Source organism: Brienomyrus brachyistius, unplaced genomic scaffold (assembly GCF_023856365.1).
Source record: "Brienomyrus brachyistius isolate T26 unplaced genomic scaffold, BBRACH_0.4 scaffold73, whole genome shotgun sequence".
Taxonomy (NCBI): Eukaryota; Metazoa; Chordata; class Actinopteri; order Osteoglossiformes; family Mormyridae; genus Brienomyrus; species Brienomyrus brachyistius.
This window is the reverse complement of record NW_026042348.1, coordinates 1,109,365-1,130,512: the sequence shown is the minus strand read 5'-3', so window position 1 is coordinate 1,130,512 and position 21,148 is coordinate 1,109,365. Positions and strand designations below refer to the sequence as shown.

At 42.3% G+C, this 21,148-nt stretch overlaps 1 protein-coding gene across 8 annotated transcripts; it reads left to right on the top strand.

The window, feature by feature from the left end:
• The first annotated feature begins 7,866 nt into the window (after positions 1–7,866).
• Positions 7,867–12,991, top strand: LOC125726487 (uncharacterized). 8 transcript variants are annotated; one of them, XR_007388187.1, is made up of 6 exons: positions 7,867–8,078; positions 9,236–9,346; positions 9,456–10,043; positions 10,259–10,314; positions 10,952–11,136; positions 11,605–12,991. XR_007388187.1 is itself a non-coding variant. In XM_049002860.1 (6 exons), coding segments are annotated over exons 4-6 (942 nt in total). In that variant the 5' UTR covers positions 7,867–8,078; positions 9,236–9,346; positions 9,456–9,620; positions 9,951–10,041; the 3' UTR covers positions 11,836–12,991. The 8 variants fall into 8 exon arrangements, 7 of the variants coding, with proteins under 7 accessions (XP_048858817.1, XP_048858818.1, XP_048858813.1 ...); XM_049002860.1 differs by having other exon boundaries at positions 9,456–9,620; positions 9,951–10,043; positions 10,952–12,991; XM_049002861.1 differs by having other exon boundaries at positions 10,952–11,361.
• The last annotated feature ends 8,157 nt before the right edge of the window (positions 12,992–21,148 follow it).

Below are 21,148 nucleotides of genomic sequence, written 5' to 3'. Positions count from 1 at the left end.
CATACTTTGTTGTGGAGTTAAATACATAGGACTAATGAAAATAAGTGTAAACAGCTAATGACATCGGGATTCCATACGAGGTTAACGAGGGGCGTGGCACACAGGAGAAGCGGACAAGCGGGGCATGATAATTGTAAGATAGACCACCTTGAGTTGTTGGACTGTCACTTAGTACCGGAAGGCGGAACACAGTTCTGCATACAAAGGTCGGCGTCAGTTGACCTGCAGCGGCATACCTGTAAGTTTACATATCTGCAAGCTGCCTGTAAACCCTGCTGACTAGTTTGTACAAAAAATGAGTCTATGACAGGTTACTGGTGATTTTATATGACATTATTAGGAATACAATGCATTGTATATGAAATAAAGTTACGTCGAAAAAGCAGACGTACTGGAGCAAAACTAAATATACTAAAAACGTTTGTTTATGAAGGGTGTTTGAAAAATGTCATTTGCTATTATTAACCAAATTTGATGTCGTTAGTGTAATTTATGTTGAACTTTAATTGTAAATTGTGACAAAACCAGACATGTGGCGGCAAATTGGAAGCCATATTCTAAAACTACAGGAAAAACTGTAGAACATGCACTTGTTTTTTGTTAAATCACCTAACAAAACATTTTAAAATGTCGCCCAGTGTATTATATGTCTATGTTATATCTTTATTTAGGCCATATGTGCTCTTGATGTGTTATTTCTCAGTGAGCTGGAGGGATTAAACAAAAACATCCTTTTAGAAATGTGTGAGGAAGTAAGTTCTTTTCTTTTTGAAAAGTAGTGTATCTGTCAGGTTTGCGGCACAGAGAAATTAAATATTATGTTTCACTCCTCAAGGTCAAGACTCTGGTCTCCAGCTCACTGCTCTCTGTTACATTTCCATGGCCATTTTGTCCGATAGTATTATTGGATTTTTCTGTGCTATATTTGTATGTGTAGTTATTGTCTGCTGTATAAATCATTATAAATAAGTTTCTTTTCCTTGTGATGTCTGTGCTTAATAGTATTAAATAGGAGTAAAAGAAACTGCAGTTTCCTTAGTAATGTATTTCATGAACTGATATTTTCCCAACAAAACCCATGTATGCATTCAAGCCTCTGTCATGGTTTGTACATAATATTTGCAACAACCATTATAAAAATTTTGCAGAATATGTACTACAAGCCTCTCCAGTTGCAGCCAGACCCAAATCCAAATTCATATATGATATCTTTATATATGTGTGTATCAACATTCCTACAAAACCATGAGTTACATAATATATCCAAATGCAGGGAATTTCAGTGTGAGTCCTGACGTCCTATGCGTACTGCTGTACTTCCCTACACAAGGTGAGTTTATATTAGTCACAGAAACATCTTAGCCAGTCATTACTGTGTAGTCGTCACATGTTGAACTCTGCAATTAAAACTCCTTGTTTTTGGTCTGTGAGGGTGTAAAATGTCTCTCCTTTGTCACCTACAGTAAGGCTGACATTTGGTTAACTGAAATATACAAAATATAAATTTAAAAGGAAGACAATTTTATCCAAATCCACATTTATATGATGGGGGGAAACACGTTATGGTCATATGGGTGTAATGAACTCTGTTCATCTGTTCACTCTGATGTACCAAATTCAATACAGGAGAGAATTCATACTAATCTGTAGAAAATAATCTGAATAACCTACCAAGTCAAGAGCTTTAGGATGAATGATCTAAATGAAAAGGTAAAAGTGAAAGATTTTGCCTGACTTTCTCCAGCTTTGTCTGAAACATCATCTCTATCTTACAGAGGTGTTAAATACCGTTATATCATTATGGAAGGTTTACTGTTGATCAATTGAGATTACAGTCTTCATGTGCGTCTTTTTATTCATATAAACCCTCGTCTTTAATGTATAAGAGCAGGGTATCTGCAGATTCTTAAAAAATGTTACATTGGATTTTCCAAAATTAAGGCCTTAAATATCTTTAAAAATGACTAGTAGTCCTTAAATCCAGAGTTCAAAGGTCTTAAAATACCACAGACCCAGTAAACAAGATTGCTATATGTTTTTCTGGTAATCTATAAAGAATTTGGTGAATTTCTAATTGGTGTTTTGCATTTTTGTGTATGAGATCGGAATGAGCGGAACCGCCAACATTTCCGTTGTGTTTGTGGGAGGGGCGCTATTTCAGGGACGCACATTAGCAGTTTGTTGCTAGTGGACACGTCATTCATGGAGAAGTGCAAGTTTAACGTTAACTGGGTTGGATAATCCCACATTTGCGACATGGTTAAAAGCAGTTCCAGGTAATAGCTATGAGACCCCTGTACGCTGTGCAAGAAGCTTTTTAAACTTGGTTCAGTGGGAGTTAAAGCTGTAGAGTCACATATGCACAGCGTGAAGCACAAAGCTGCTGCCATAACCCGCCAACAGGCGCCTGCCATTTCTCACTTCTGTTCCGTCTCAACAGTTTCTCAGACTTCAGCTCCATCTCCGAACCCAGCAGTGACCGCCACATCAGTTACAGTGACAGACCTCAGGTCTACCTTTGGGTCCAGCGCTACCCTCCAGGCAGAGGTACTGTGGTGCCTGCACAGCGTAACAAGACACCAATCCTACAGCGCTAATGAGGGAGTTGGGGATATGTTTCTGTGTGTCCATTCATTTCTACATAGAGTTTTAATCCCGTTTACATGAAAAGCTGTAGTTATATTGCCCCTGACAATTCCAAATTTCTATTTGCAGCAAACTGACAACCCGAATAAGCCCAGGACACTGGAAAATACTTGAACAACGTGGTAAAGTGGATTTCAGCCTTTTCTGTTGTTACATTTGTATGTTTCCCGACTAGGAAATCGCAATAAACTTCACGTGTGGTAAAGACAAAACAGCCTATTTCACAAGATTTGATTTGGCTCCTGACATCATTAAACTCCGCGTGGTCGATGTCAACAGTGGCAGTTTTACTTTGATGTTTGATGAGACCCTCAACCAAACAACTAAAACCAAGCAACTGGACCTACATGCTCGTTACTGGAAAGAGAATCAAGTCCAGTCCAGATAGCTGGGATCCCAATTCATGGGTCATAGAACACCTTAGGATTTACTACACCACTTTAAAGTAAGTTATAAGCCAACACTAATATCTAAATCTAAATACCTGTAGTCTAACTATAGCTGTTTTGTTTTGAAATGATGCATTATTATTATTCTTGCATTCGTGTTGGAATCTGTAACAGAGAACACATTTTATTTTTCAACTGGAAAATGCGTAAATCTAAAAAAAACAACACATTTTTGAAAATTTCACAATAATAAAATATGACTTTCCCATGCAGCAGTTCTAAGTTTTACTTGTTGTGATAGATGATCACCTAGTCTATATATGCTTGATAAATGACACTCAGTTTTTCATCAGCTGCTTTCAGTCTCCATGGATGGACCAAATGTAAACTGGAAGTTTTTAGAACTGCTTCATGAAGAACAGCATGAGCAGTATGAGGGCACTCAGCTGATTGTGGTTGGGAGCTGTGGCCTTCAAACCCCATATAATGCCAGCAAATGTGGTTTCTCCTTATGGCAGCTAGAGGAAGTTTGAAAGCCATTTGTATTATCTTCCATAGTGTGCCAGCAAGGAGAGAGGACTTCACTGCTTTTACTAAATCTGCAAAATTTCCACTTGCATCCTGTAGCCACCGATGGCTTAAACTTACCAGTAGCAGAGAGCCCTGGAGGTGTGGCCGTCTCTGACCAGGTACCTGGATGCAGTCAGAATGAGGAAGCTACCAAATCCAGGAACTGCATCGTTTGACACCCTTGAAGCTGCTCAGACAGACCCCTCATTTTCGCAAAGCTACATTTCTACATTTCTGCTATCACCAGGACCTTCACTCCTTTTTTGACAAGATATCAGTGATGCCATTCTTAGCCACAGACTTGGCTGAGTTGATGAAGGTAATATCCTAGCATTGGACAGGTTGATTTATTTACATTTCTCCCTGAACATAATCTGTCCTCAGGTTAGTGTTTTACCTGATTAATATGTGATTAATATGAATGATTTATTAATTATATACAGATACTCATACCCACACATCCATCCATCCATCCATCCATTTTCCAAACCGCTTATCCTACTGGGTCGCGGGGGGTCCGGAGCCGATCCCAGAAGCAATGGGCACGAGGCAGGGAACAACCCAGGATGAGGGGCCAGCCCGTCGCAGGGCACACTCACACACCAGTCACTCATACACGCACACCTACGGGCAATTTAGTAAGTCCAATTAACCTCAGCATGTTTTTGGACTGTGGGGGGAAACCAGAGTACCCGGAGGAAACCCCACATGTGACCCAGGCGGAGACTCGAACCCGGGTCCCAGAGGTGTGAAGCAACAGTGCTAACCACTGCACCACCATGCCGCCCCAGGGTGCACCTTGACATGAGAAATTACAATGGGAGGCAAATGGTAGAGGAGCTAGACAGTAGTGGTTACATCACCAATGACAAGTCCCCTCCCACCAGGATCAGCAGCGACCATATGCTGAGACACCGGGGTACTAAAGGGCTTTGAGTCCCAGGGAGCAGACATAAATACTCATTTATTGGATCGAGGCATCATCCATCCATCCATCCATTTTCCAAACCGTTTATCCTACTGGGTCGCAGGGGGTCCGGAGCCTATCCCGGATGCAATGGGCACGAGGCAGGGAACAACCCAGGATGGGGGGCCAGCCCATCGCAGGGATCAAAGCATCAGATAAATGTAATTTATGCATTAATAAGATATTCCTACAGAGCAATTTCTAAAAGACATGGCAGTGCCCTAACATCTCATGTAATAAACCCTTTGGCATCATCTGCTGCCTTATTCAGCCTAACCCAATAGTCCAGAGGATCCTCCCTAGCATCTGACTTGGTTGAACAAAAATCTACTGGAGGCATCCCAGAATGCACAGTCAAATAAGAATGCTGCTTCAGGACACTAAGGACTGCATCCACATCTCCAGTGGCAGTGACAGTGTCATTACTATGCAGCCATGCTCTGACCACATCTCTGGCACATCCCATCAGTCTGCTTGTGCCTGCAGTAGGGATGGGTGAACCTAAGCATTCAGAGGTTTCCCCAGCAGATAGACTATTTTGCATCTTAGAGAGGGCACTGAGGTAGAGATTGGTAAACAACTTCACAATATTATTCTTAACCTGCCAGATCTGGATTATCCCTTCTGTCAGAAATCTTGCAGGCAGAGCCCACTTGAAGCAGAGCCGAGAGGTAGGGCTACATGTTAAACTAAAGGCAGAAAAATACTTGCTTTTCATTACACACTTATGTACGTACGTACAGCCGCGGTCCGTATCCTGCGTTCTTTGCGTCGGTTTTTGTGCACGTACTCAAAAATTAACGGAACGTATACGGAGATGCAATACCTGCATAATTTATAGGGGGCAGTGTTGCGAGATCTGCAGTCAACAGTCAAGATGTCCACGTTTGAGGACCTGTTGATTGAGCAGGTCCGCAATTATCCTCATCAAAATAACGTGTAATAATAGATGGCAAGAGATTTCAAACATCCTGAATTTTAATTTGGAAATTTGTAAAAACAAGTGGCAACAAGTGCGAGACCGGTATGTTAGAGCGCGGAAAATGTTAGTCGCGAAACGAAGCAGTGATCCTGCTGACCTGATGTTTTGCAATTATCCACCGTCTGGACTGGATGAAGTGTCACCTCAACCACAAAACTACTGAAACTAATTTCCCTAGAATTGACACGGTAAGTGTTTTTTTTACTTATTGTTCTGAATAATATCCATCCATCCATCCATTTTCCAAACCGCTTATCCTACTGGGTCGCGGGGGGTCCGCAGCCTATCACAGAAGCAATGGGCACGAGGCAGGGAGCAACCCAGGATGGGGGGCCAGCCCATCGCAGGGCACACTCACACACCATTCACTCAAACATGCACTCCTACGGGCAATTTAGCAACTCCAATTAGCCTCAGCATGTCTTTGGACTGTGGGGGGAAACCAGAGTACCCAGAGGAAACCCCACGACGACATGGGGAGAACATGCAAACTCCGCACACATATAACTCAGGCGGAGACTCGAACCCGGGTCCCAGTGGTGCGAGGCAACAGTGCCAACGACATGGGGAGAACATGCAAACTCCACACACATGTGACCCAGGCAGAGACTCGAACCCGGGTCCCAGTGGTGCGAGGCAACAGTGCCAACGACATGGGGAGAACATGCAAACTCCACACACATGTGACCCAGGCAGAGACTCGAACCCGGGTCCCAGTGGTGCGAGGCAACAGTGCCAACGACATGGGGAGAACATGCAAACTCCACACCTGATGAACCAGTGATGCCATTCTAAACTCCTGCACCACCGTGCCACCCCAGACTTTAACTTGATTTATTTAAAATATTTCCTAGAATTGCGTATACTAAATTCAACCCAAAAAAGCGAGTGCAAATTATTGCATCATTTAATTTGAGTAAATTCTACAGTTTATTTATTTGCAGTTTACGTACTGAATTACAGTGCATTGCAGCATTTTATCAGCAAGGTTCTCATAAATATTGCCCTACTTTCTACAGTATTGTGCTATTTTACTGATAAACAGTGTTACTGTGATAATTTCACTGTTTATTACAGCAGGGGTGCAGATTGAACCCACAACCCTGGAGGTGTAAGGCTACAGTAGGAGCAATGGGCCACTATTGATACTGTGAGAAATGATGTATTTTTAATCATACACTATAACTGATGTGCCGCTACACTGCTTGTGTATGCTCTGCACCATGTCTTTCTCCCTTACTTGTCTTTCTTGTTCTCCACACCTTGTGAGCTTCAACATGAGCTGATTGATTGTTTTTCATAAGGCCCCAGGTTAGTTAGGTCCAGTCTCCTGGAAAATCACTAGAATGTGTCCTTGGCTTTGGAAGCTAAGAACACCTTATTTTCAGGGAGAGTCCTGTAATATTTATTTTAATAAATTATTTTTATTGATAAACCTTCATACTGATAATCCTCTTTTAGTGGTCCTAAAAAAACATGATTTAAGACACATTTCATGATTCAGTAACCCTACTTGTCCAATAGATGGCAGTGTAGTACTTCGACTAAGACGTGCTATGGAAATTGCTGGTAAAATATAAAGCTCGTTTTCCATTTTAAACGTTTGTCTGACTGAAATGCCCACATGTTGTACATATGTTATTGTACTATACGTCTAACCTTCAGCGTTATATGCCACACCTACCTCAGTTATCTGCAGCAATAAAATATGGATGTGTAATTGGACAGCTGCAAGTCAAGTTGTAGAATCGATTATTTTTCTAAACGTTTATCTGTCTGATTTTACAGTAAAGTATGCATGGAGGCATGGTACAATAAGGTGTGAATAAGTTGAAAATATACATGAAATATAATAAAATAATAAATATTTGTAAACATTTAACTAGATAAAGACAGCTTCACAGTACTTATATAACCCTGCACAATTTAGAATATCATCACGGCTCCCTGGAAATGATCAGTTATCATTATAGTACAAATAAGCAGTTATCCAGACATCCCAAGTCTCCCGCATATTGACAGCGGCTCCCTGATGCTCCTAAATTAAAAAAATATATATTCCGGAAACTAGAGCAAGCAAACAAGAGCATGCACGCGAGACAGTAGCGCGCACTAATGAGCAAGTAAATGAGCTAGGAATGAGCGAGAGAGAGAAGGATAGAGAGAAAGAGAGAACGTGCATATGTGTGGATCCCTATATGTGTGACTCTTCATGTAGTCAGTGCTAGACAGACAGCATCCTGATTGGTTTACTTAGCCATATAAGCCAATCATATTTCAGTGCGGGCGGGCTTTTATTTAACTCCTAGAGAACCGAAGGTATCGGTTCCATGGAGCGTCACGGCGGAGGGAGAGTGTCTCAAAAAACGAAAATATAAAATGCATTTCACCACAGACTACACAAAAAACGTGTCCTTGTTTAAAAAGGATGAAAAATAATGACAATGTTACGCGCTGAACTGTTTGCAACAGTGATTTCAGCATTGCTCATGACGGTTTAAACGACTGTAAAAGGTACGTCCAGGTGAGTTTAACAAGTGTCATTTAATTTTCTGTATTATTCAGGTAAACACTGGTTAGACACTTGGTTAGTTGTCATGAAAAGACCAAACTCCCTGAAGGCTTTTGTAAAGTAGCAATGGAATATAATTAAGGAATTTACATATAGTAAAAGAATAATCTACTTATATTATTGTCAAAATAATACATAATATTGGCCGTCGTAATTCAGTGCGTTGCCTAGATTAAATTAATGAACATATATATATATATATGAGGCAATACAGAAATTCTGTTCTGTAAAATTAAGTTTGTTGAAAGCTAAATAAATTGCCGTGCATAGGATACAGTGAAATGAGGTTGGTAAGAGCTTTTTTTTAACGTTAGTACTACTAAATCTCATTATGGCGGCGTCAGTCAGACGTAAACACGCGAGAGTCTGACTGCGGTCAACGACGTTGTGTGGCGCCAGCGGCAGGCGGTTGTCATGGTTACTTTGCCACAAACCGGCCAAAGTTCGCGCCCTTTGAGTAAGACATGTCCGACGTTGGAGCTCCGGCAAACAAAACCAAAGCCGGATTTATTTAGATAATTTCTGCCTAAACTTTATTAAACTAATACATGTATGTTCCGTGGTAATTTTTGTACTTATCGATGTAGCTGGGTTTTGATAGTTTAGAAGTTAATTGCGACTTTTTAGCTGGTTAGCTAGTTCTTGCTAGTTGGTACTAGCATTGCACTGTGTTTTCGTTGGTGTACCTCTGGGTTTTTTGTGTCTGTTAATCTATTAACTACTACAGGGAAGTTTACATCGTTTTTGATAGTGAGTCAGACATACCTGTGTATTAATATGTTTTTCGGGTTGTGTGATTTCCATACATGTATATAGTTGCCACTTGGTTTACCATAGCTTGGTGTTAACTACAGATCTGATTTGGGATTCTGAAATTGCCCTGGTGTGCAGCACATGTCACACTGTCTTCTGATTACTGGTTGCATTTACAACATGCCACATTATATATAAGTCACAGTATTTTGTGTGTCAGGTATAGAGAGAAATATAATTTTTTTGGATGAATTCAGTTAAACTAATTGAGAGTTAGCTGTAGTAAGCTGCCCTACACACAAACGCTGTGACCCCAGAGGTAAGCTGCTGTTCACCCAAACGCCCTGACTCCACAGGAAGGCTCACATCCAACCGAAGACCGTGACCCCAGAGCTAAGCTGACATGTACCCAAACACCCTGATCGCAGAGTTATGCTGTCATCTACTCAGATGCCCTAATTCCAAAGGTAAAGCTCTTATCCAACCAACTGCATCCAACCAAGCGCCTTGACTCCAGCGTTATGATGACATAAACCCAAACACTCTGATAAAAGAGGTATGTTTTCATCCACTCAGGCTCCTTGATCCCAGTGGTAAGCTGCCGTCTACCGAAACACCCTGATCACAGAGGCAAAGCACTGTCCACCCAAACACCCTGATCCCAGATGTAGGCTGCCATCCACGCAAACACATTGTTCCCAGAAGTAATCTGCCATTCACCCAACCATGCTGATCCCAGAGGTAAACTACCTTCCATCTAACCGCCTTGTTCTCTGGGGTAAGCTGACATTTACCCAAATACCCTGATCCCAGAGACAAGCTGCTGTCCACCCAAACACGCAGACCCCTCAGGTAAGCTCACATCCACCCAAATGCCCTAACCCCAGAGGTAGGCTGCCTGTGACCCAGCCCCCTGACCCCTGAGGTAACCTCGCTTCCACCTAAACACTCTGATCTCAGAGGCAAGCTGACATTTGCCCAAACACCCTGATCACAGAAATAAGCTGCCATCCACCTAAACGACCTACCCCTAGAGGTAAGCTGACATCCATCTAACTGCCTTGATCCTAGGCTGCCCCAGTACATCTAGGTGGTGACAATCCATCCTACAGGGTTGACATGATGTGCTTTCCTGAAGCACACAAAGGACACCTCGGGTTTTATGTAAGTTTGCTTTCTTTTTCTGTGCTTGTGTTTTATTTGGTTTGGATTTTATTTAATGGCATGTACAGAATTTACTGAGCACTTTTTTGATGTTGATCACTGTTAGCACATATTCATCAGTATTAACATTATTAACATTTTATTTTATCTGTTGTGCTGTTTATTCTGTGATTGACCTATTTTGTTCCTAAGGTTACTGCTTTTATGTGTTTTAGGAAGGTGTATGACAGTGTTTTAGCCCGACCCTTGTGCAGAGGTCGGAAGTCTGCGGGTATGTTCCTTTTTGAACTTTTTCTTTTTGTCTTAACTTTTTATTGGCATGCATATAAGGTAACATTTTAATTGTTTTATTGGCCATGTAATTAGATTTTAATGGTGTATAATTGTATTTGTTGGTGGAATTGCTCTTTTGCCTGTTTTAAGGGTAATAGTTCTGCAGGTAGTTCTATTTGTTAAATGTTATCCTTAAAATTCTTATTGTACTGGGTTGGCATTGATTTGCATGGTGTTTCAGCCTTTTAAATTGTGATTTTGTGTTAATGCAAGTAGTACAAGCATAATATTATTTAAAAATCGGCGGGGTGCAGTCTGCGGGTATCGCTTCTTGGCCTTTTGGCTAAGATCAAGTGGATTTTACTGACTTTTTACTGCTTTTTTACGGACTGCGTCGGGTTTTTTAGAGGAAGGCACGGTGAACCTAAGGCGTGACCAGCAGGTGGCTTGACCGCCGCTGCCACGGGGCGACCCGTGCCTTCCTTTTTAGCCTTTTATCCCTGCTTTTATTTCTGTTTATAGTAGGCTGGGGATCCCGCAGTGGCTGGTGGCTTGTCCGCCGCCCTGCTGGGCGAACTGGTGTTTTTTTTTTTTTTAGCTGCTTTTATAGTTTAGCTCTGCTCGACTCATCCCAGATTGGCGGACGGCGGACGTCGGGACCACGGCGGCAGAAGGACTCTGCTCCAGCGGCGACGTCGGTGGACCTTCCCGGATGGCAACGGCCGGCGGACCATCGAGGAAGCCCTTCAGCGGGCCGTGGCTGGTAGCAGGCGGGGGCCTGCGGAATACCGCCCGGTTCTGCTGGAGGGCTGAGGAGGAGGTGGGCACCTTCCCCGACCGGCTGGCCTTCATCCGGGAGGTGGCCTTCAAAGCACTGGGCCTTCATATTCTTTGCGTACAGCGGAATGGCCCCTTCCAATTCTTTGAGGTCACCTTGTCCACCGACGAGAGTTACACCAAGGTCCTGGAGCGGAGCAAGGAGGGGGCCCAGCACCCCCTCCTCGGACGTTACAACATCGAGCCGCTGTGGTGGCCCGACAAGCGGGTAATAACAGTCCATTGTTTCAACCCGCATGTTACCGCCGAGGCCGTTTCCCAATTTCTGACAAAGTATGTGGATCTTCTTCCTGGCCACAGGGACATCCGGGATGAGCTGGGGATCTGGACTGGCCGACGCCAGTTCCAGGCCCGCCTGCGCCCGGACGCTAATGGGGCAGGCGGTTTTAGCCACCCCCCAGCCTATTTTACTCTACAGGGCAATAAGGCATACCTTTTTTATTCTGGACAGCCTCCCTTCTGCCTGGCAGTGCCACAGCTTTGGACACACCCTGGAGGGATGCGCCAATCTGCGCTGCCGCAACTGCCTGGAGTCGGGGCACATGGCCAGGGACTGCAAGGGCCCCCGTCGCTGCATTCACTGCAACGGCGAGGACCATCTGCCCAAAGAGAGAGACTACATATGCCGACGCTCTGTCGGGTAACAGAGCAGTCGGCACGGAGAATGGTGGGGGAGCTCTAGCCCCCACGACTGGGCAGGAACAGCCGGCGACGGGGGCAGGAGGAGAAGCCCTGGTCGAGGTGGAGGAGGCCCCTTCAAGTACGACACCAATGCAGGAGGGGTCTCCGAACAAGGTGGAGCAGCTCGCCCTGGCTCCAGGCGTCAGCAGCAGGCGAAAGAAGAGCGGTGCATCCCCCCGGGGGAGGAAGAAGAGCAGAAGGGAGGCGCAACCCGACGCACCCAGCCCTCCGGCTGCCACCTCGCCAGCAGTGGCGGCCGGGGACCAAGGCCGACAGTGTCCCCCCTCCCCGATGTTAGAGGCCCTCCCTTTCCTGATGTACCCCCTGTGCTGCTGTTGGTTGATTCTCAGTGTTAGTAGTTTGTGAGCCATGCCTGCCATGGACCCCAAAGGGGGGCCGTGCCTGTGGCGGGCTGGGAGTGGAATTTCCCTGGGTCATAGGGATTTTGCCCTCCCTCCTAGGCTGGATGGACAGGATTGTGTGTGGGACTCCTTGGAGTCCCAAAGGGGGAAATATATGGAATATTATTTAGCACTATATAACGTAGAATACAAGTATTATGATATTATTAAAAAGTGTGTCAAATATCCATGATGTAATCATTACAATATAAACATTGCTTTGTGTTGATTACAATATAATCAACTGAGTATGTATTTGCACCTTTTGTTAGTCTGAGATTCTGTTATCTACTTTATGTTAGTCCTGAATCTATGAATATTCTTTTATTAACGTATATTTTATCACAATGTTAAAGGATAAATATATTATCAACCTTTTAGTTAGACAATGTGTAAAAGGCTGAAACTGCCTAGGTTTACTACTGAAGGAAGGGATTCGCCTGAGTTCACCCGAAGTTCACGGCTGAGCATTTTTTAAAAACCAAGTGGAGCTGCTCGCGCCACCATTATGTTCAGCCGAGAGACCAAACGGTAAAAGAAATGATGGACAAACTTGTCACCTAGGGGTGTGGATTAAGGGAAAAAACAATTATTGTGAATGGCTGAAGGAATGATGATGCTTAAGTGACAAGATATTGTTAAATGATAAGAACTTATAAAAATTGGTGTAAAACAGTACTGGACACACTTTTACGTGTCCAGCCTTGGTTGTAACTTCATTGTTGCAATAAAGACTGAATTCTGGATACTGCACAAGCGGACCTCTGACTTCTGATTTGGCGGGGAAGGAGAAAAAACCACGACAGCATCTCACTCAAGGGCACTGATTGGCTGAATTCATGTTGCTATGTGCGTATCTTGTCATAGAAGTTCTAGAATTTTCAAGTATTGTATAACTTTGACCTATCACCAGTGGCGCTCATTCTTGATCAAGATGGCTAGGTAAGTGGTAGACTTCTATACAGTTCTGAACTAGGATTAAATATTGGCACTTGATTTTTGAGTCCCCCAAAATACATTTTGCAGGGGGGTGGGGGCGGGTCCCCCACAAAAGAATTAGCGCAGTGATGGGGACGGGGGCAGGGCGTTCCTGGGTTAACACTGATCAACCGGCTAACATTGACTGCTAATGACAATTTGCTGAACAAGAGGGCAAGGTGGTCTTCCACAATGCACTGCTACACTGTTACTTATAAATTTTGGTACTTGGGGAGTGGCAAAGAAAAACCAGTTTTAAACTTTTTTGGCGATTTCTCTCGAAATAAAATCAGTTACAGATTTTCATCCATAATCATCGTTATCGTCAACGACATTTATTTTTAGACTAAAACGAGACGATATCTAAATAAAAATGATTTTGCGAGACCTAAGACTATGACGAAGCGTATTAACACTTTCGTCAACAAATAAAAACGAGAGGAAAATGTTTGCCAGAGACGACATACAATCAGAACTAATGTAGTTCGCATAAGGCAGGGGTATTCAGCTAAAAGTTAAAGAGGTCCATTTGGAGAATTTCTTGAAGCGAAGGTCTGGAAGATCATAATGTCTAACTCTTTAGTGTGACATATTAAGTATCCTATTAGTTGTATCAACATTGCATGTAATCAAAATCTAACTATCAAATGAATTCAGTACAATTCAAAGACTTTTTGACAATATTTATTGTTACGTGACAGAGCTGAACATACATGTATGAGTGCCGATATGTTTTATAATGTTCTCTCATTTACTAGGTTTAAAAGGACAAAAGTTTTAAAAGTATACAGGACTGCATTTCAAAATTAGATAAAATAAAGTGCTTAACTTAAACCGTAAAACCTTAATACAATCGTTTTTATGTCATATATTTTACTGTTCGTGGATTTAAGTATTGGTTTGTATACTGTAATTCCACACCGGTAATTAAATTAAAGTCTCGTTTTAATATAAATACATACGAACTTATCACTTCAATCGCAATTAGAGTAGGATATGGGCGGTCTTATTATTTCGAAACATGTATAAAACGTGACATGTTCTTCTTATATTAGCTTTATATTTGTCGGAGTAACAACGCAAAAGGAATGACAAGCGGTTTCAGGCGAGAGCAGCGTATTTTACTTTTCTTTTCAAATAAAACGCGGGGTTGCCAACTTCGACTAGCTGGCTGGAGTGAGATTTTCAGTTCGAGTTGTCAGCACACATATGTAGCAGTTCGTACCTTGTAAATAGTCTGCTTTTGTATTTACCATGTATAAATTGGACGTAATTTTAGGTTTATAATGGTATAATACAGTAAGATTGCCGTAATATTTCCTGCGTGAGTCTGAAAGCGTATCATGCCAGAAGCTTAAGGTCTGTCAACCATGAAAACGTACGCTTTTTTTTTGTTTCACCTGATTTATATAACAAATAACATTACTTTATACAGTTGTTAAAAAGCGGAAACTTCAACGAACATGAAATCACCTGAAAGAGAGGTTTTTTGGCTCTATATACTCATAAAATTGTTGCCTTGGGGTAATTATTTTGATGTTGAAAATGTTCAAATAGAATGGTTGCAATACCTGCTACCGTTGAGAGGTATGTTTTCAACGTTTGGATTTTTTTTCTTGATAATGGGTATAAATCCCTTATTGGTCTTTTTCTTTAAACATATTTGAGAATTTCAGGTGAAACATTTAACAGCGAACAATAGTAAATAAAAATATCGCAAATATTTATTTTAATATTTTTATTTTAATATTCAGATAGAGCAGGCCAGGTGGCACTATAGCCTGTGCACTTTTTCTTTATTTTTGCATTAATGGCATTACTGATTTTAGTTTCCAGGTGAATGAACATGTTTATGTTTCAAATAAGAGTGAAATCTTTGTCACTGTGCACTGCACAGTCAGACCTTAACACCGTTCCTTAACATTGGTTTAATTTCATCTTGGTGAACATAATGACTTTCAGAAATCGAAGGGAAACTTTAAACATTATTCTTTGAACTTTTCATTTTAGTCGACTAAATCAACTGGTTGGGCGGCATGGTGGTGCAGTGGTTAGCACTGTTGCCTCACACCTCTGGGACCCGGGTTCGAGTCTCCGCCTGGGTCACATGTGTGCGGAGTTTGCATGTTCTCCCCATGTCGTCGTGGGGTTTCCTCCGGGTACTCCGGTTTCCCCCCACAGTCCAAAAAAAAAACATGCTGAGGCTAATTGGACTTGCTAAATTGCCCGTAGGAATGCATGTGAGAGTGAATGGTGTGTGAGTGTGCCCTGCGATGGGCTGGCCCCCCATCCTGGGTTGTTCCCAGCCTCGTGCCCATTGCTTCCGGGATAGGCTCCGGACCCCCCGCGACCCAATAGGATAAGCGGTTTGGAAAATGGATGGATGGATGGAAATCAACTGGTTTTACTCAACTGTAATCTTATGAAATATAGTTGACCAAAACTAAAATATTTTAGATGACCAAATTATCACTGAAACTAAATTACATTTTAGTCAGAAGACTACGACTAAAACTAAATAAAAATTTGTCAAAATTAACACTGGTTCGTATTAAGTGGATAACTTTTGCCAAGTGATACATTTTATTGACCGGGGGAGGGGGGGCGCCACGAGAATTAATACCATACAGGAGAATGCTCGGTATGCCATATGCTCTGTATTTGTATTTCCTGTAGCTGCATTGAGTATATTAGCATTATTGTTCATATGTGTACTGCCACTATAACAAGTGCATATATACGTGACAGTAAAACTTTCTGGGCATCTACATTGATAAAACTTAGGTGATAGTACTGTTTTGTTATTAAGTACAATTATTAGATTGAACCGGCTTATTTATTTGCTCTTTAAGAGGTTTTTACTGTTGTCTGGTGTGCTGTAGTGCAACCTGTCTGACCGATACCTTTTTCTCCTCTCAGCACTAGGAGAATGGAGAAAGCAGTGGATTGGACAGATGACGAGTACTGGGCAGCCTGGGATAAGTGGGATGAGGTGATAGATTGGGGAGATGAAAAGTCTTCACCCACAACACCTCCCTCTATCCAGGCTGGCACCAGCACTGGAGACGTGGATGTTGGGGTGGATCATCACCAGCAGCCAGTATTCAAACGTATGTATTTCAGAGCTTTTTTTTTTACATTAATTGGAGACAGTCTGATCATAATTGGAGTTTAAAAAATTGGTCGGCACTATGAAAATGATTCTCACTGATTGAATAACAGCAGAATAGTTGCTGAAATTATATTACAATGTACAATAAAGAGAAATGTTTCTGTGCAACAGGCCAGCAAAAGAAACTGGTTTTGAGGATGAGACTCCATCTGTGTGTCCAGCCTCAGCCTCAACAAGCGGCGCAGAAAGTAAATGACAGGGAGGAAGAAGCCGCAGTTCTGTCTAACATGTCATCTTGGAGGGAACCTGTTACTCAGGAACACAGGGAGTCAAAAAGGCATAAGGACCCATTCTCCGTGCCTGGATATGAGACCCACCACTGGCCCAGAGAAAAATACTGGTCGCGACAGCCAGCAAAGACAGTCATTGATGAAAATATCATCCTGGGCTTCTGCAATGGCCTGATGGCTTTTTCACTGTCGTGAAAATTATGAATTTTAAGAATTTATATTTATTATGTAATAAAAATTTCAAGCTAATGCTGTCTCAGCCAAATTCTGTCCTCTATGTCCATCAATAATGCAATGAAAAAGAAAATATATCAAGCATCTCAGTAGATACTGACTGTATTGAATTGCACTGGGATAGTGAATCCCTGGGAGAAAGTTCGATGTAGGCAGGGTTTCATCTATTCTGTTATATAATCATGTGTGACAAATTGCAGTAATGGAAAAAAATAATCCTATTAGAATCTTACATACCTGGATCATGTCCCCCCTTAGTCTCCTTTGCTCAAGGCTGAATAGATTCAGCTCAGCTAACCTCTCCTCATAAGACATTCCTCTAAGACCAGGAATCATTCTTGTAGCCCTACATTGAACCCTTTCAAAGGCAGCAATGTCCTTTTTAAGGTAAGCTGGATTTATGAATTTAACGCTATTGTGCATTTAAAACACACAAATAGTTCAAATCAGCAGTTATGGTTTTAACGGTAAGGTGACCAAACCTGCACACAATATTCTAGGTGGGCTCTTACCAAGGAATTATCCATCCATCCATTTTCCAAACCGCTTATCCTATTGGGTCGTGGGGGGTCCGGAGCCTATCCCGGAAGCAATGGGCACGAGGCAGGGAACAACCCTGGATGGGGAGCCAGCCCATCGCAGGGCACAATCACACACCATTCACTCATGCATGCACACCTATGGGCAATTTAGCAACTCCAATTAGCCTCAGCATGTTTTTGGACTGTGGGGGGAAACCGGAGTACCCGGAGGAAACCCCACGACGACATGGGGAGAACATGCAAACTCCACACACATGTAACCCAGGCGGACACTCGAACCCGGGTCCCAGAGGTGTGAGGCGACAGTGCTAACCACTGCACCACCATGCCGCCCCCCCCAAGGAATTATATAATCTAAATATCACCTCCCTTGACCTAAATTCCACACAGCTAGAGATGTAACCCAATATCATACTGGCCTTTTTAATTGCTTCCCCACATTTGTGAGAGTGGGACATGGCAGCATCAACATACACACCAAGGGTAGTCTACCATTTTGTCTTAGATTATAGCTTCCATTACTTTTCCAGAAGCCTATAGTTTGATGGATTACTTCTATCCTTTTCAATATGGGTGTTATATTAGCATGCTTCCAATCAGAAGGTACCACAACAACAGATACAGATTTATGAAATTATTAAAGGTCGACAAATAATATCCCTCATCTCTTTTAAAACTATAGGTAAGATGCTGTTATGATATCCTGTCTAGGGTTGGAGTGTAACAGTATTCACGGGAAAGGGGAATGGGATAAAGGGACAAACAGGGTGAGGGCAACAAGGGAACACCAGTGGACAAAGGGATATTTTTTTGTATTTTATTCATACACAATACTGACACTAGGAACTAAAACTGGGCCGTCACTGGATCTTCCAACAGGACCATGATCCTAAGCACATGTCCAAATCAACACAAAAATAGTTAGCTGACTATAGGATGAAGCTTCTGCCATGGTCATCTCAGTCCCCTGACCTGAACCTCCCTGGGATCAGTGGAAGACTACAACCACTTCCTATACAACGACTTCCTACAGTGGTGGCCAGGAGCACCAGTGCAAGGGATGAGCACCCCAGGAGCCGGGCAGCGTGCCTTCCTGGGGCAACCCGATGGATCCAGCACAATCCCCTCATGACTCCACCCGGAAGAGTGAGCGGACACACTCCACTCACCTACAGTAGAGGGGAGCTTCTCCAACTGCGGTCGTCTATCACCTCAAGGCAGTTGCTCTTCCTCCGGAGTTTCGCCTGAGGAAAAGAGGTAGGCGAGGAGGTGTACGCTCCAAGCTGAGGAGGAGACCCTTCAGACCACCGCTACTGCCCATCATACTGGCCAATGTATGTTCACTCCAGAATAAAATGGACTTATTGCATGCCAAGTGTCGGGTGGAGCGGTATCACCTGTGTTATTGCCCTGACTGAAACCTGGCTTGATGACACCATCTCAGACTCAGGTTATTCTCTCCAATCAAATCTGGTTATTCTCTCCAATTTTATGATCTGGCGGACTGACAGGACGTCTCAGTCAGGTAAGAAGTGGGGTGGTAGGGTCTGCATCTTTGTCAACGAGCGGTGGTACACGAATATTAAAGTACACCGCATTGTTTGTACACCTGACAGAGATGCTGATTCTATCTGTACGCCCCTTCTACCTTCCGTAAGAATTCCCTACTGTAGTAATTACACTGTAAAAAGTAATACCTAGATCTAACATAAAAAGTGAGGCAAGTGGCTGCATTGGATGTTTTAAGTTGAGTCAACTTGCAGCCTTTTTTAAGTGTAATAAACACTGTAGCATTACTTAATACAAACACAACAAAATCAAGTTGAGTTAACTAATAGTACTAGTATTGCTCAGTTAGATAAACCTACTTTTATTGGTATAGGTAACTTATTTATGGGTTGCTACAAGTAACCTGTACTCATTTTAATTAGGTTTTATTAACTTTATTTTCTCAGTAAAATTAACCTAATCAAATGTGAATAAACATTTTAATTGAGTCCTGTCTATAACCTCAGAAAAAAAATCTAAATGGCTATATAGTCTAAGTACTACAGTGATTAACTGTACATAAACAGACTTTGTCAAAAACAGTTACAAATTAAATTGAAGAAGAAAAAGATGGGAAGATAGATTGAAAATATTTCTATATTTTGACCATTATTTTTAAGAACTTCCAAATTGTGCACACAACACTGTTGAGTATTTACCTTATGAGGTAATAATCGGCACAGAACACAGGCCAAAGTGCACATTAATTAAGGCACTGAATAATGAACAAAAAAGGAAAATAACCAAATTATATTACCTGAGCAACTTGTACCTGTCAAATGAGTTTTAAGATCAAAAACAAACAAAAGAAATCTGTAAAACTAATTATTTCAAATAAAAATATTGGTAAAATTCAGAGACAAATATTTATATCACCCTGAATATTATAAAATTATCTGATTATGTTACAGTACGTTTATGTTGGCATTTAGCAAAATCACCTACCAAAGTGACTGAATTTTTTCTAATGACAGCAAACAATGTCAGATGCCACTGAGAAATAATCTAAGACAACTTGGTAAGGAGGTTTGCATACTTGGATGATGGCTTAGGACGCATGGGGTCCAATCCCACAAAGAGCCTCTGATATATCTCAAATGTATACACCATTTTTGAGGGATACTTGAGGTCGAGGGCATAGGTAAGTCCAAACAGGAGGCAGCATGCTTTCGACAGGTTTGGCACACCTCTGACCACGGGCTGTCCTCCTATGATGATCCCAATCGTGTCGGGCTGATGGCATATGTAAATTTTCAGTGGGCAACTGCCAAGCTCAGCGTGCACCTCTGTTTCATCATGACTCTATTGGTGGAGACAAAAAAGAATCAAGAGTTTGGTCAGACAAACAAGTAATGAGATAAATATGTATACCTCACAATATGAATACATACAAGCAGTAAAATAGACAAGTAGCTCTAAGCACGATACATACGTGGTGGACACTGATGAGGTCTTCATGTCTCTCCCCCATGTACTCAATCAGGCATCTCAGGACCACTTCTCTCCTTTTCTCCACAGAGGCAGATGGATCCTGTTAAAAAGTAAAATCTGATCAAAATTCACAGCCTGATGTCAGATTGCTGTTAAAGGTCCTACTATACATATAGCTCCAGTGTTATCAGGTTCAAAAGTTGGTTCTTCATTTGGCTTTTCCAGAAGAACTCCTTTAAAATCACTCAGAATATGAGGAGTGTGCTTCCTGTGCTTGTGTGCTGTAAATGTTCCATAAATATTGGTTTGAAAATCACACCCTTCAAACACACTCAACAGTCTCATTACTTAAGGTGATGGCCAACATGTGCAAAATATTCTCTCTCTGTTGGAAACCCTTGTGTCCTACACACCACGCATGTAAAGGACAGGACAATCTCAGGTCTTTGTGTCTGACTTTCCACATGACATCGAGACAAATGTGAATGCAAACCACTCCATGTTTTGAAAGAACATGGACATTCCAAGCAGGGGCGGACTGGCCATCGGGAGCACCGGGACATTTCCCGGTGGCCTGACGGTAGTTCTGGCCTGCCGGCTGCCGCTGTGCAGACGATCAGCCTGGCATGTGATAGGCTGGTGTGCAACTACGAATTAATTGACGGATCTCTCAATCTACGAATCAGGCAATGGCGGAGGGAAAATTACACTCCCACATGACCCAACGTCAGCGCACTGCCTAATATCTGGCTATATCCAGAGACAGGGTAAATCTGAC

What these genes read in the sequence shown, in the direction of transcription:
- LOC125726487 (XM_049002856.1), top strand. An exon ending in CAGAGGTCGGAAGTCTGCGG is followed by an intron (nt 10,315 to 10,951) that starts GTATGTTCCTTT and finishes GACTCATCCCAG; the next exon opens with ATTGGCGGACGGCGGACGTC.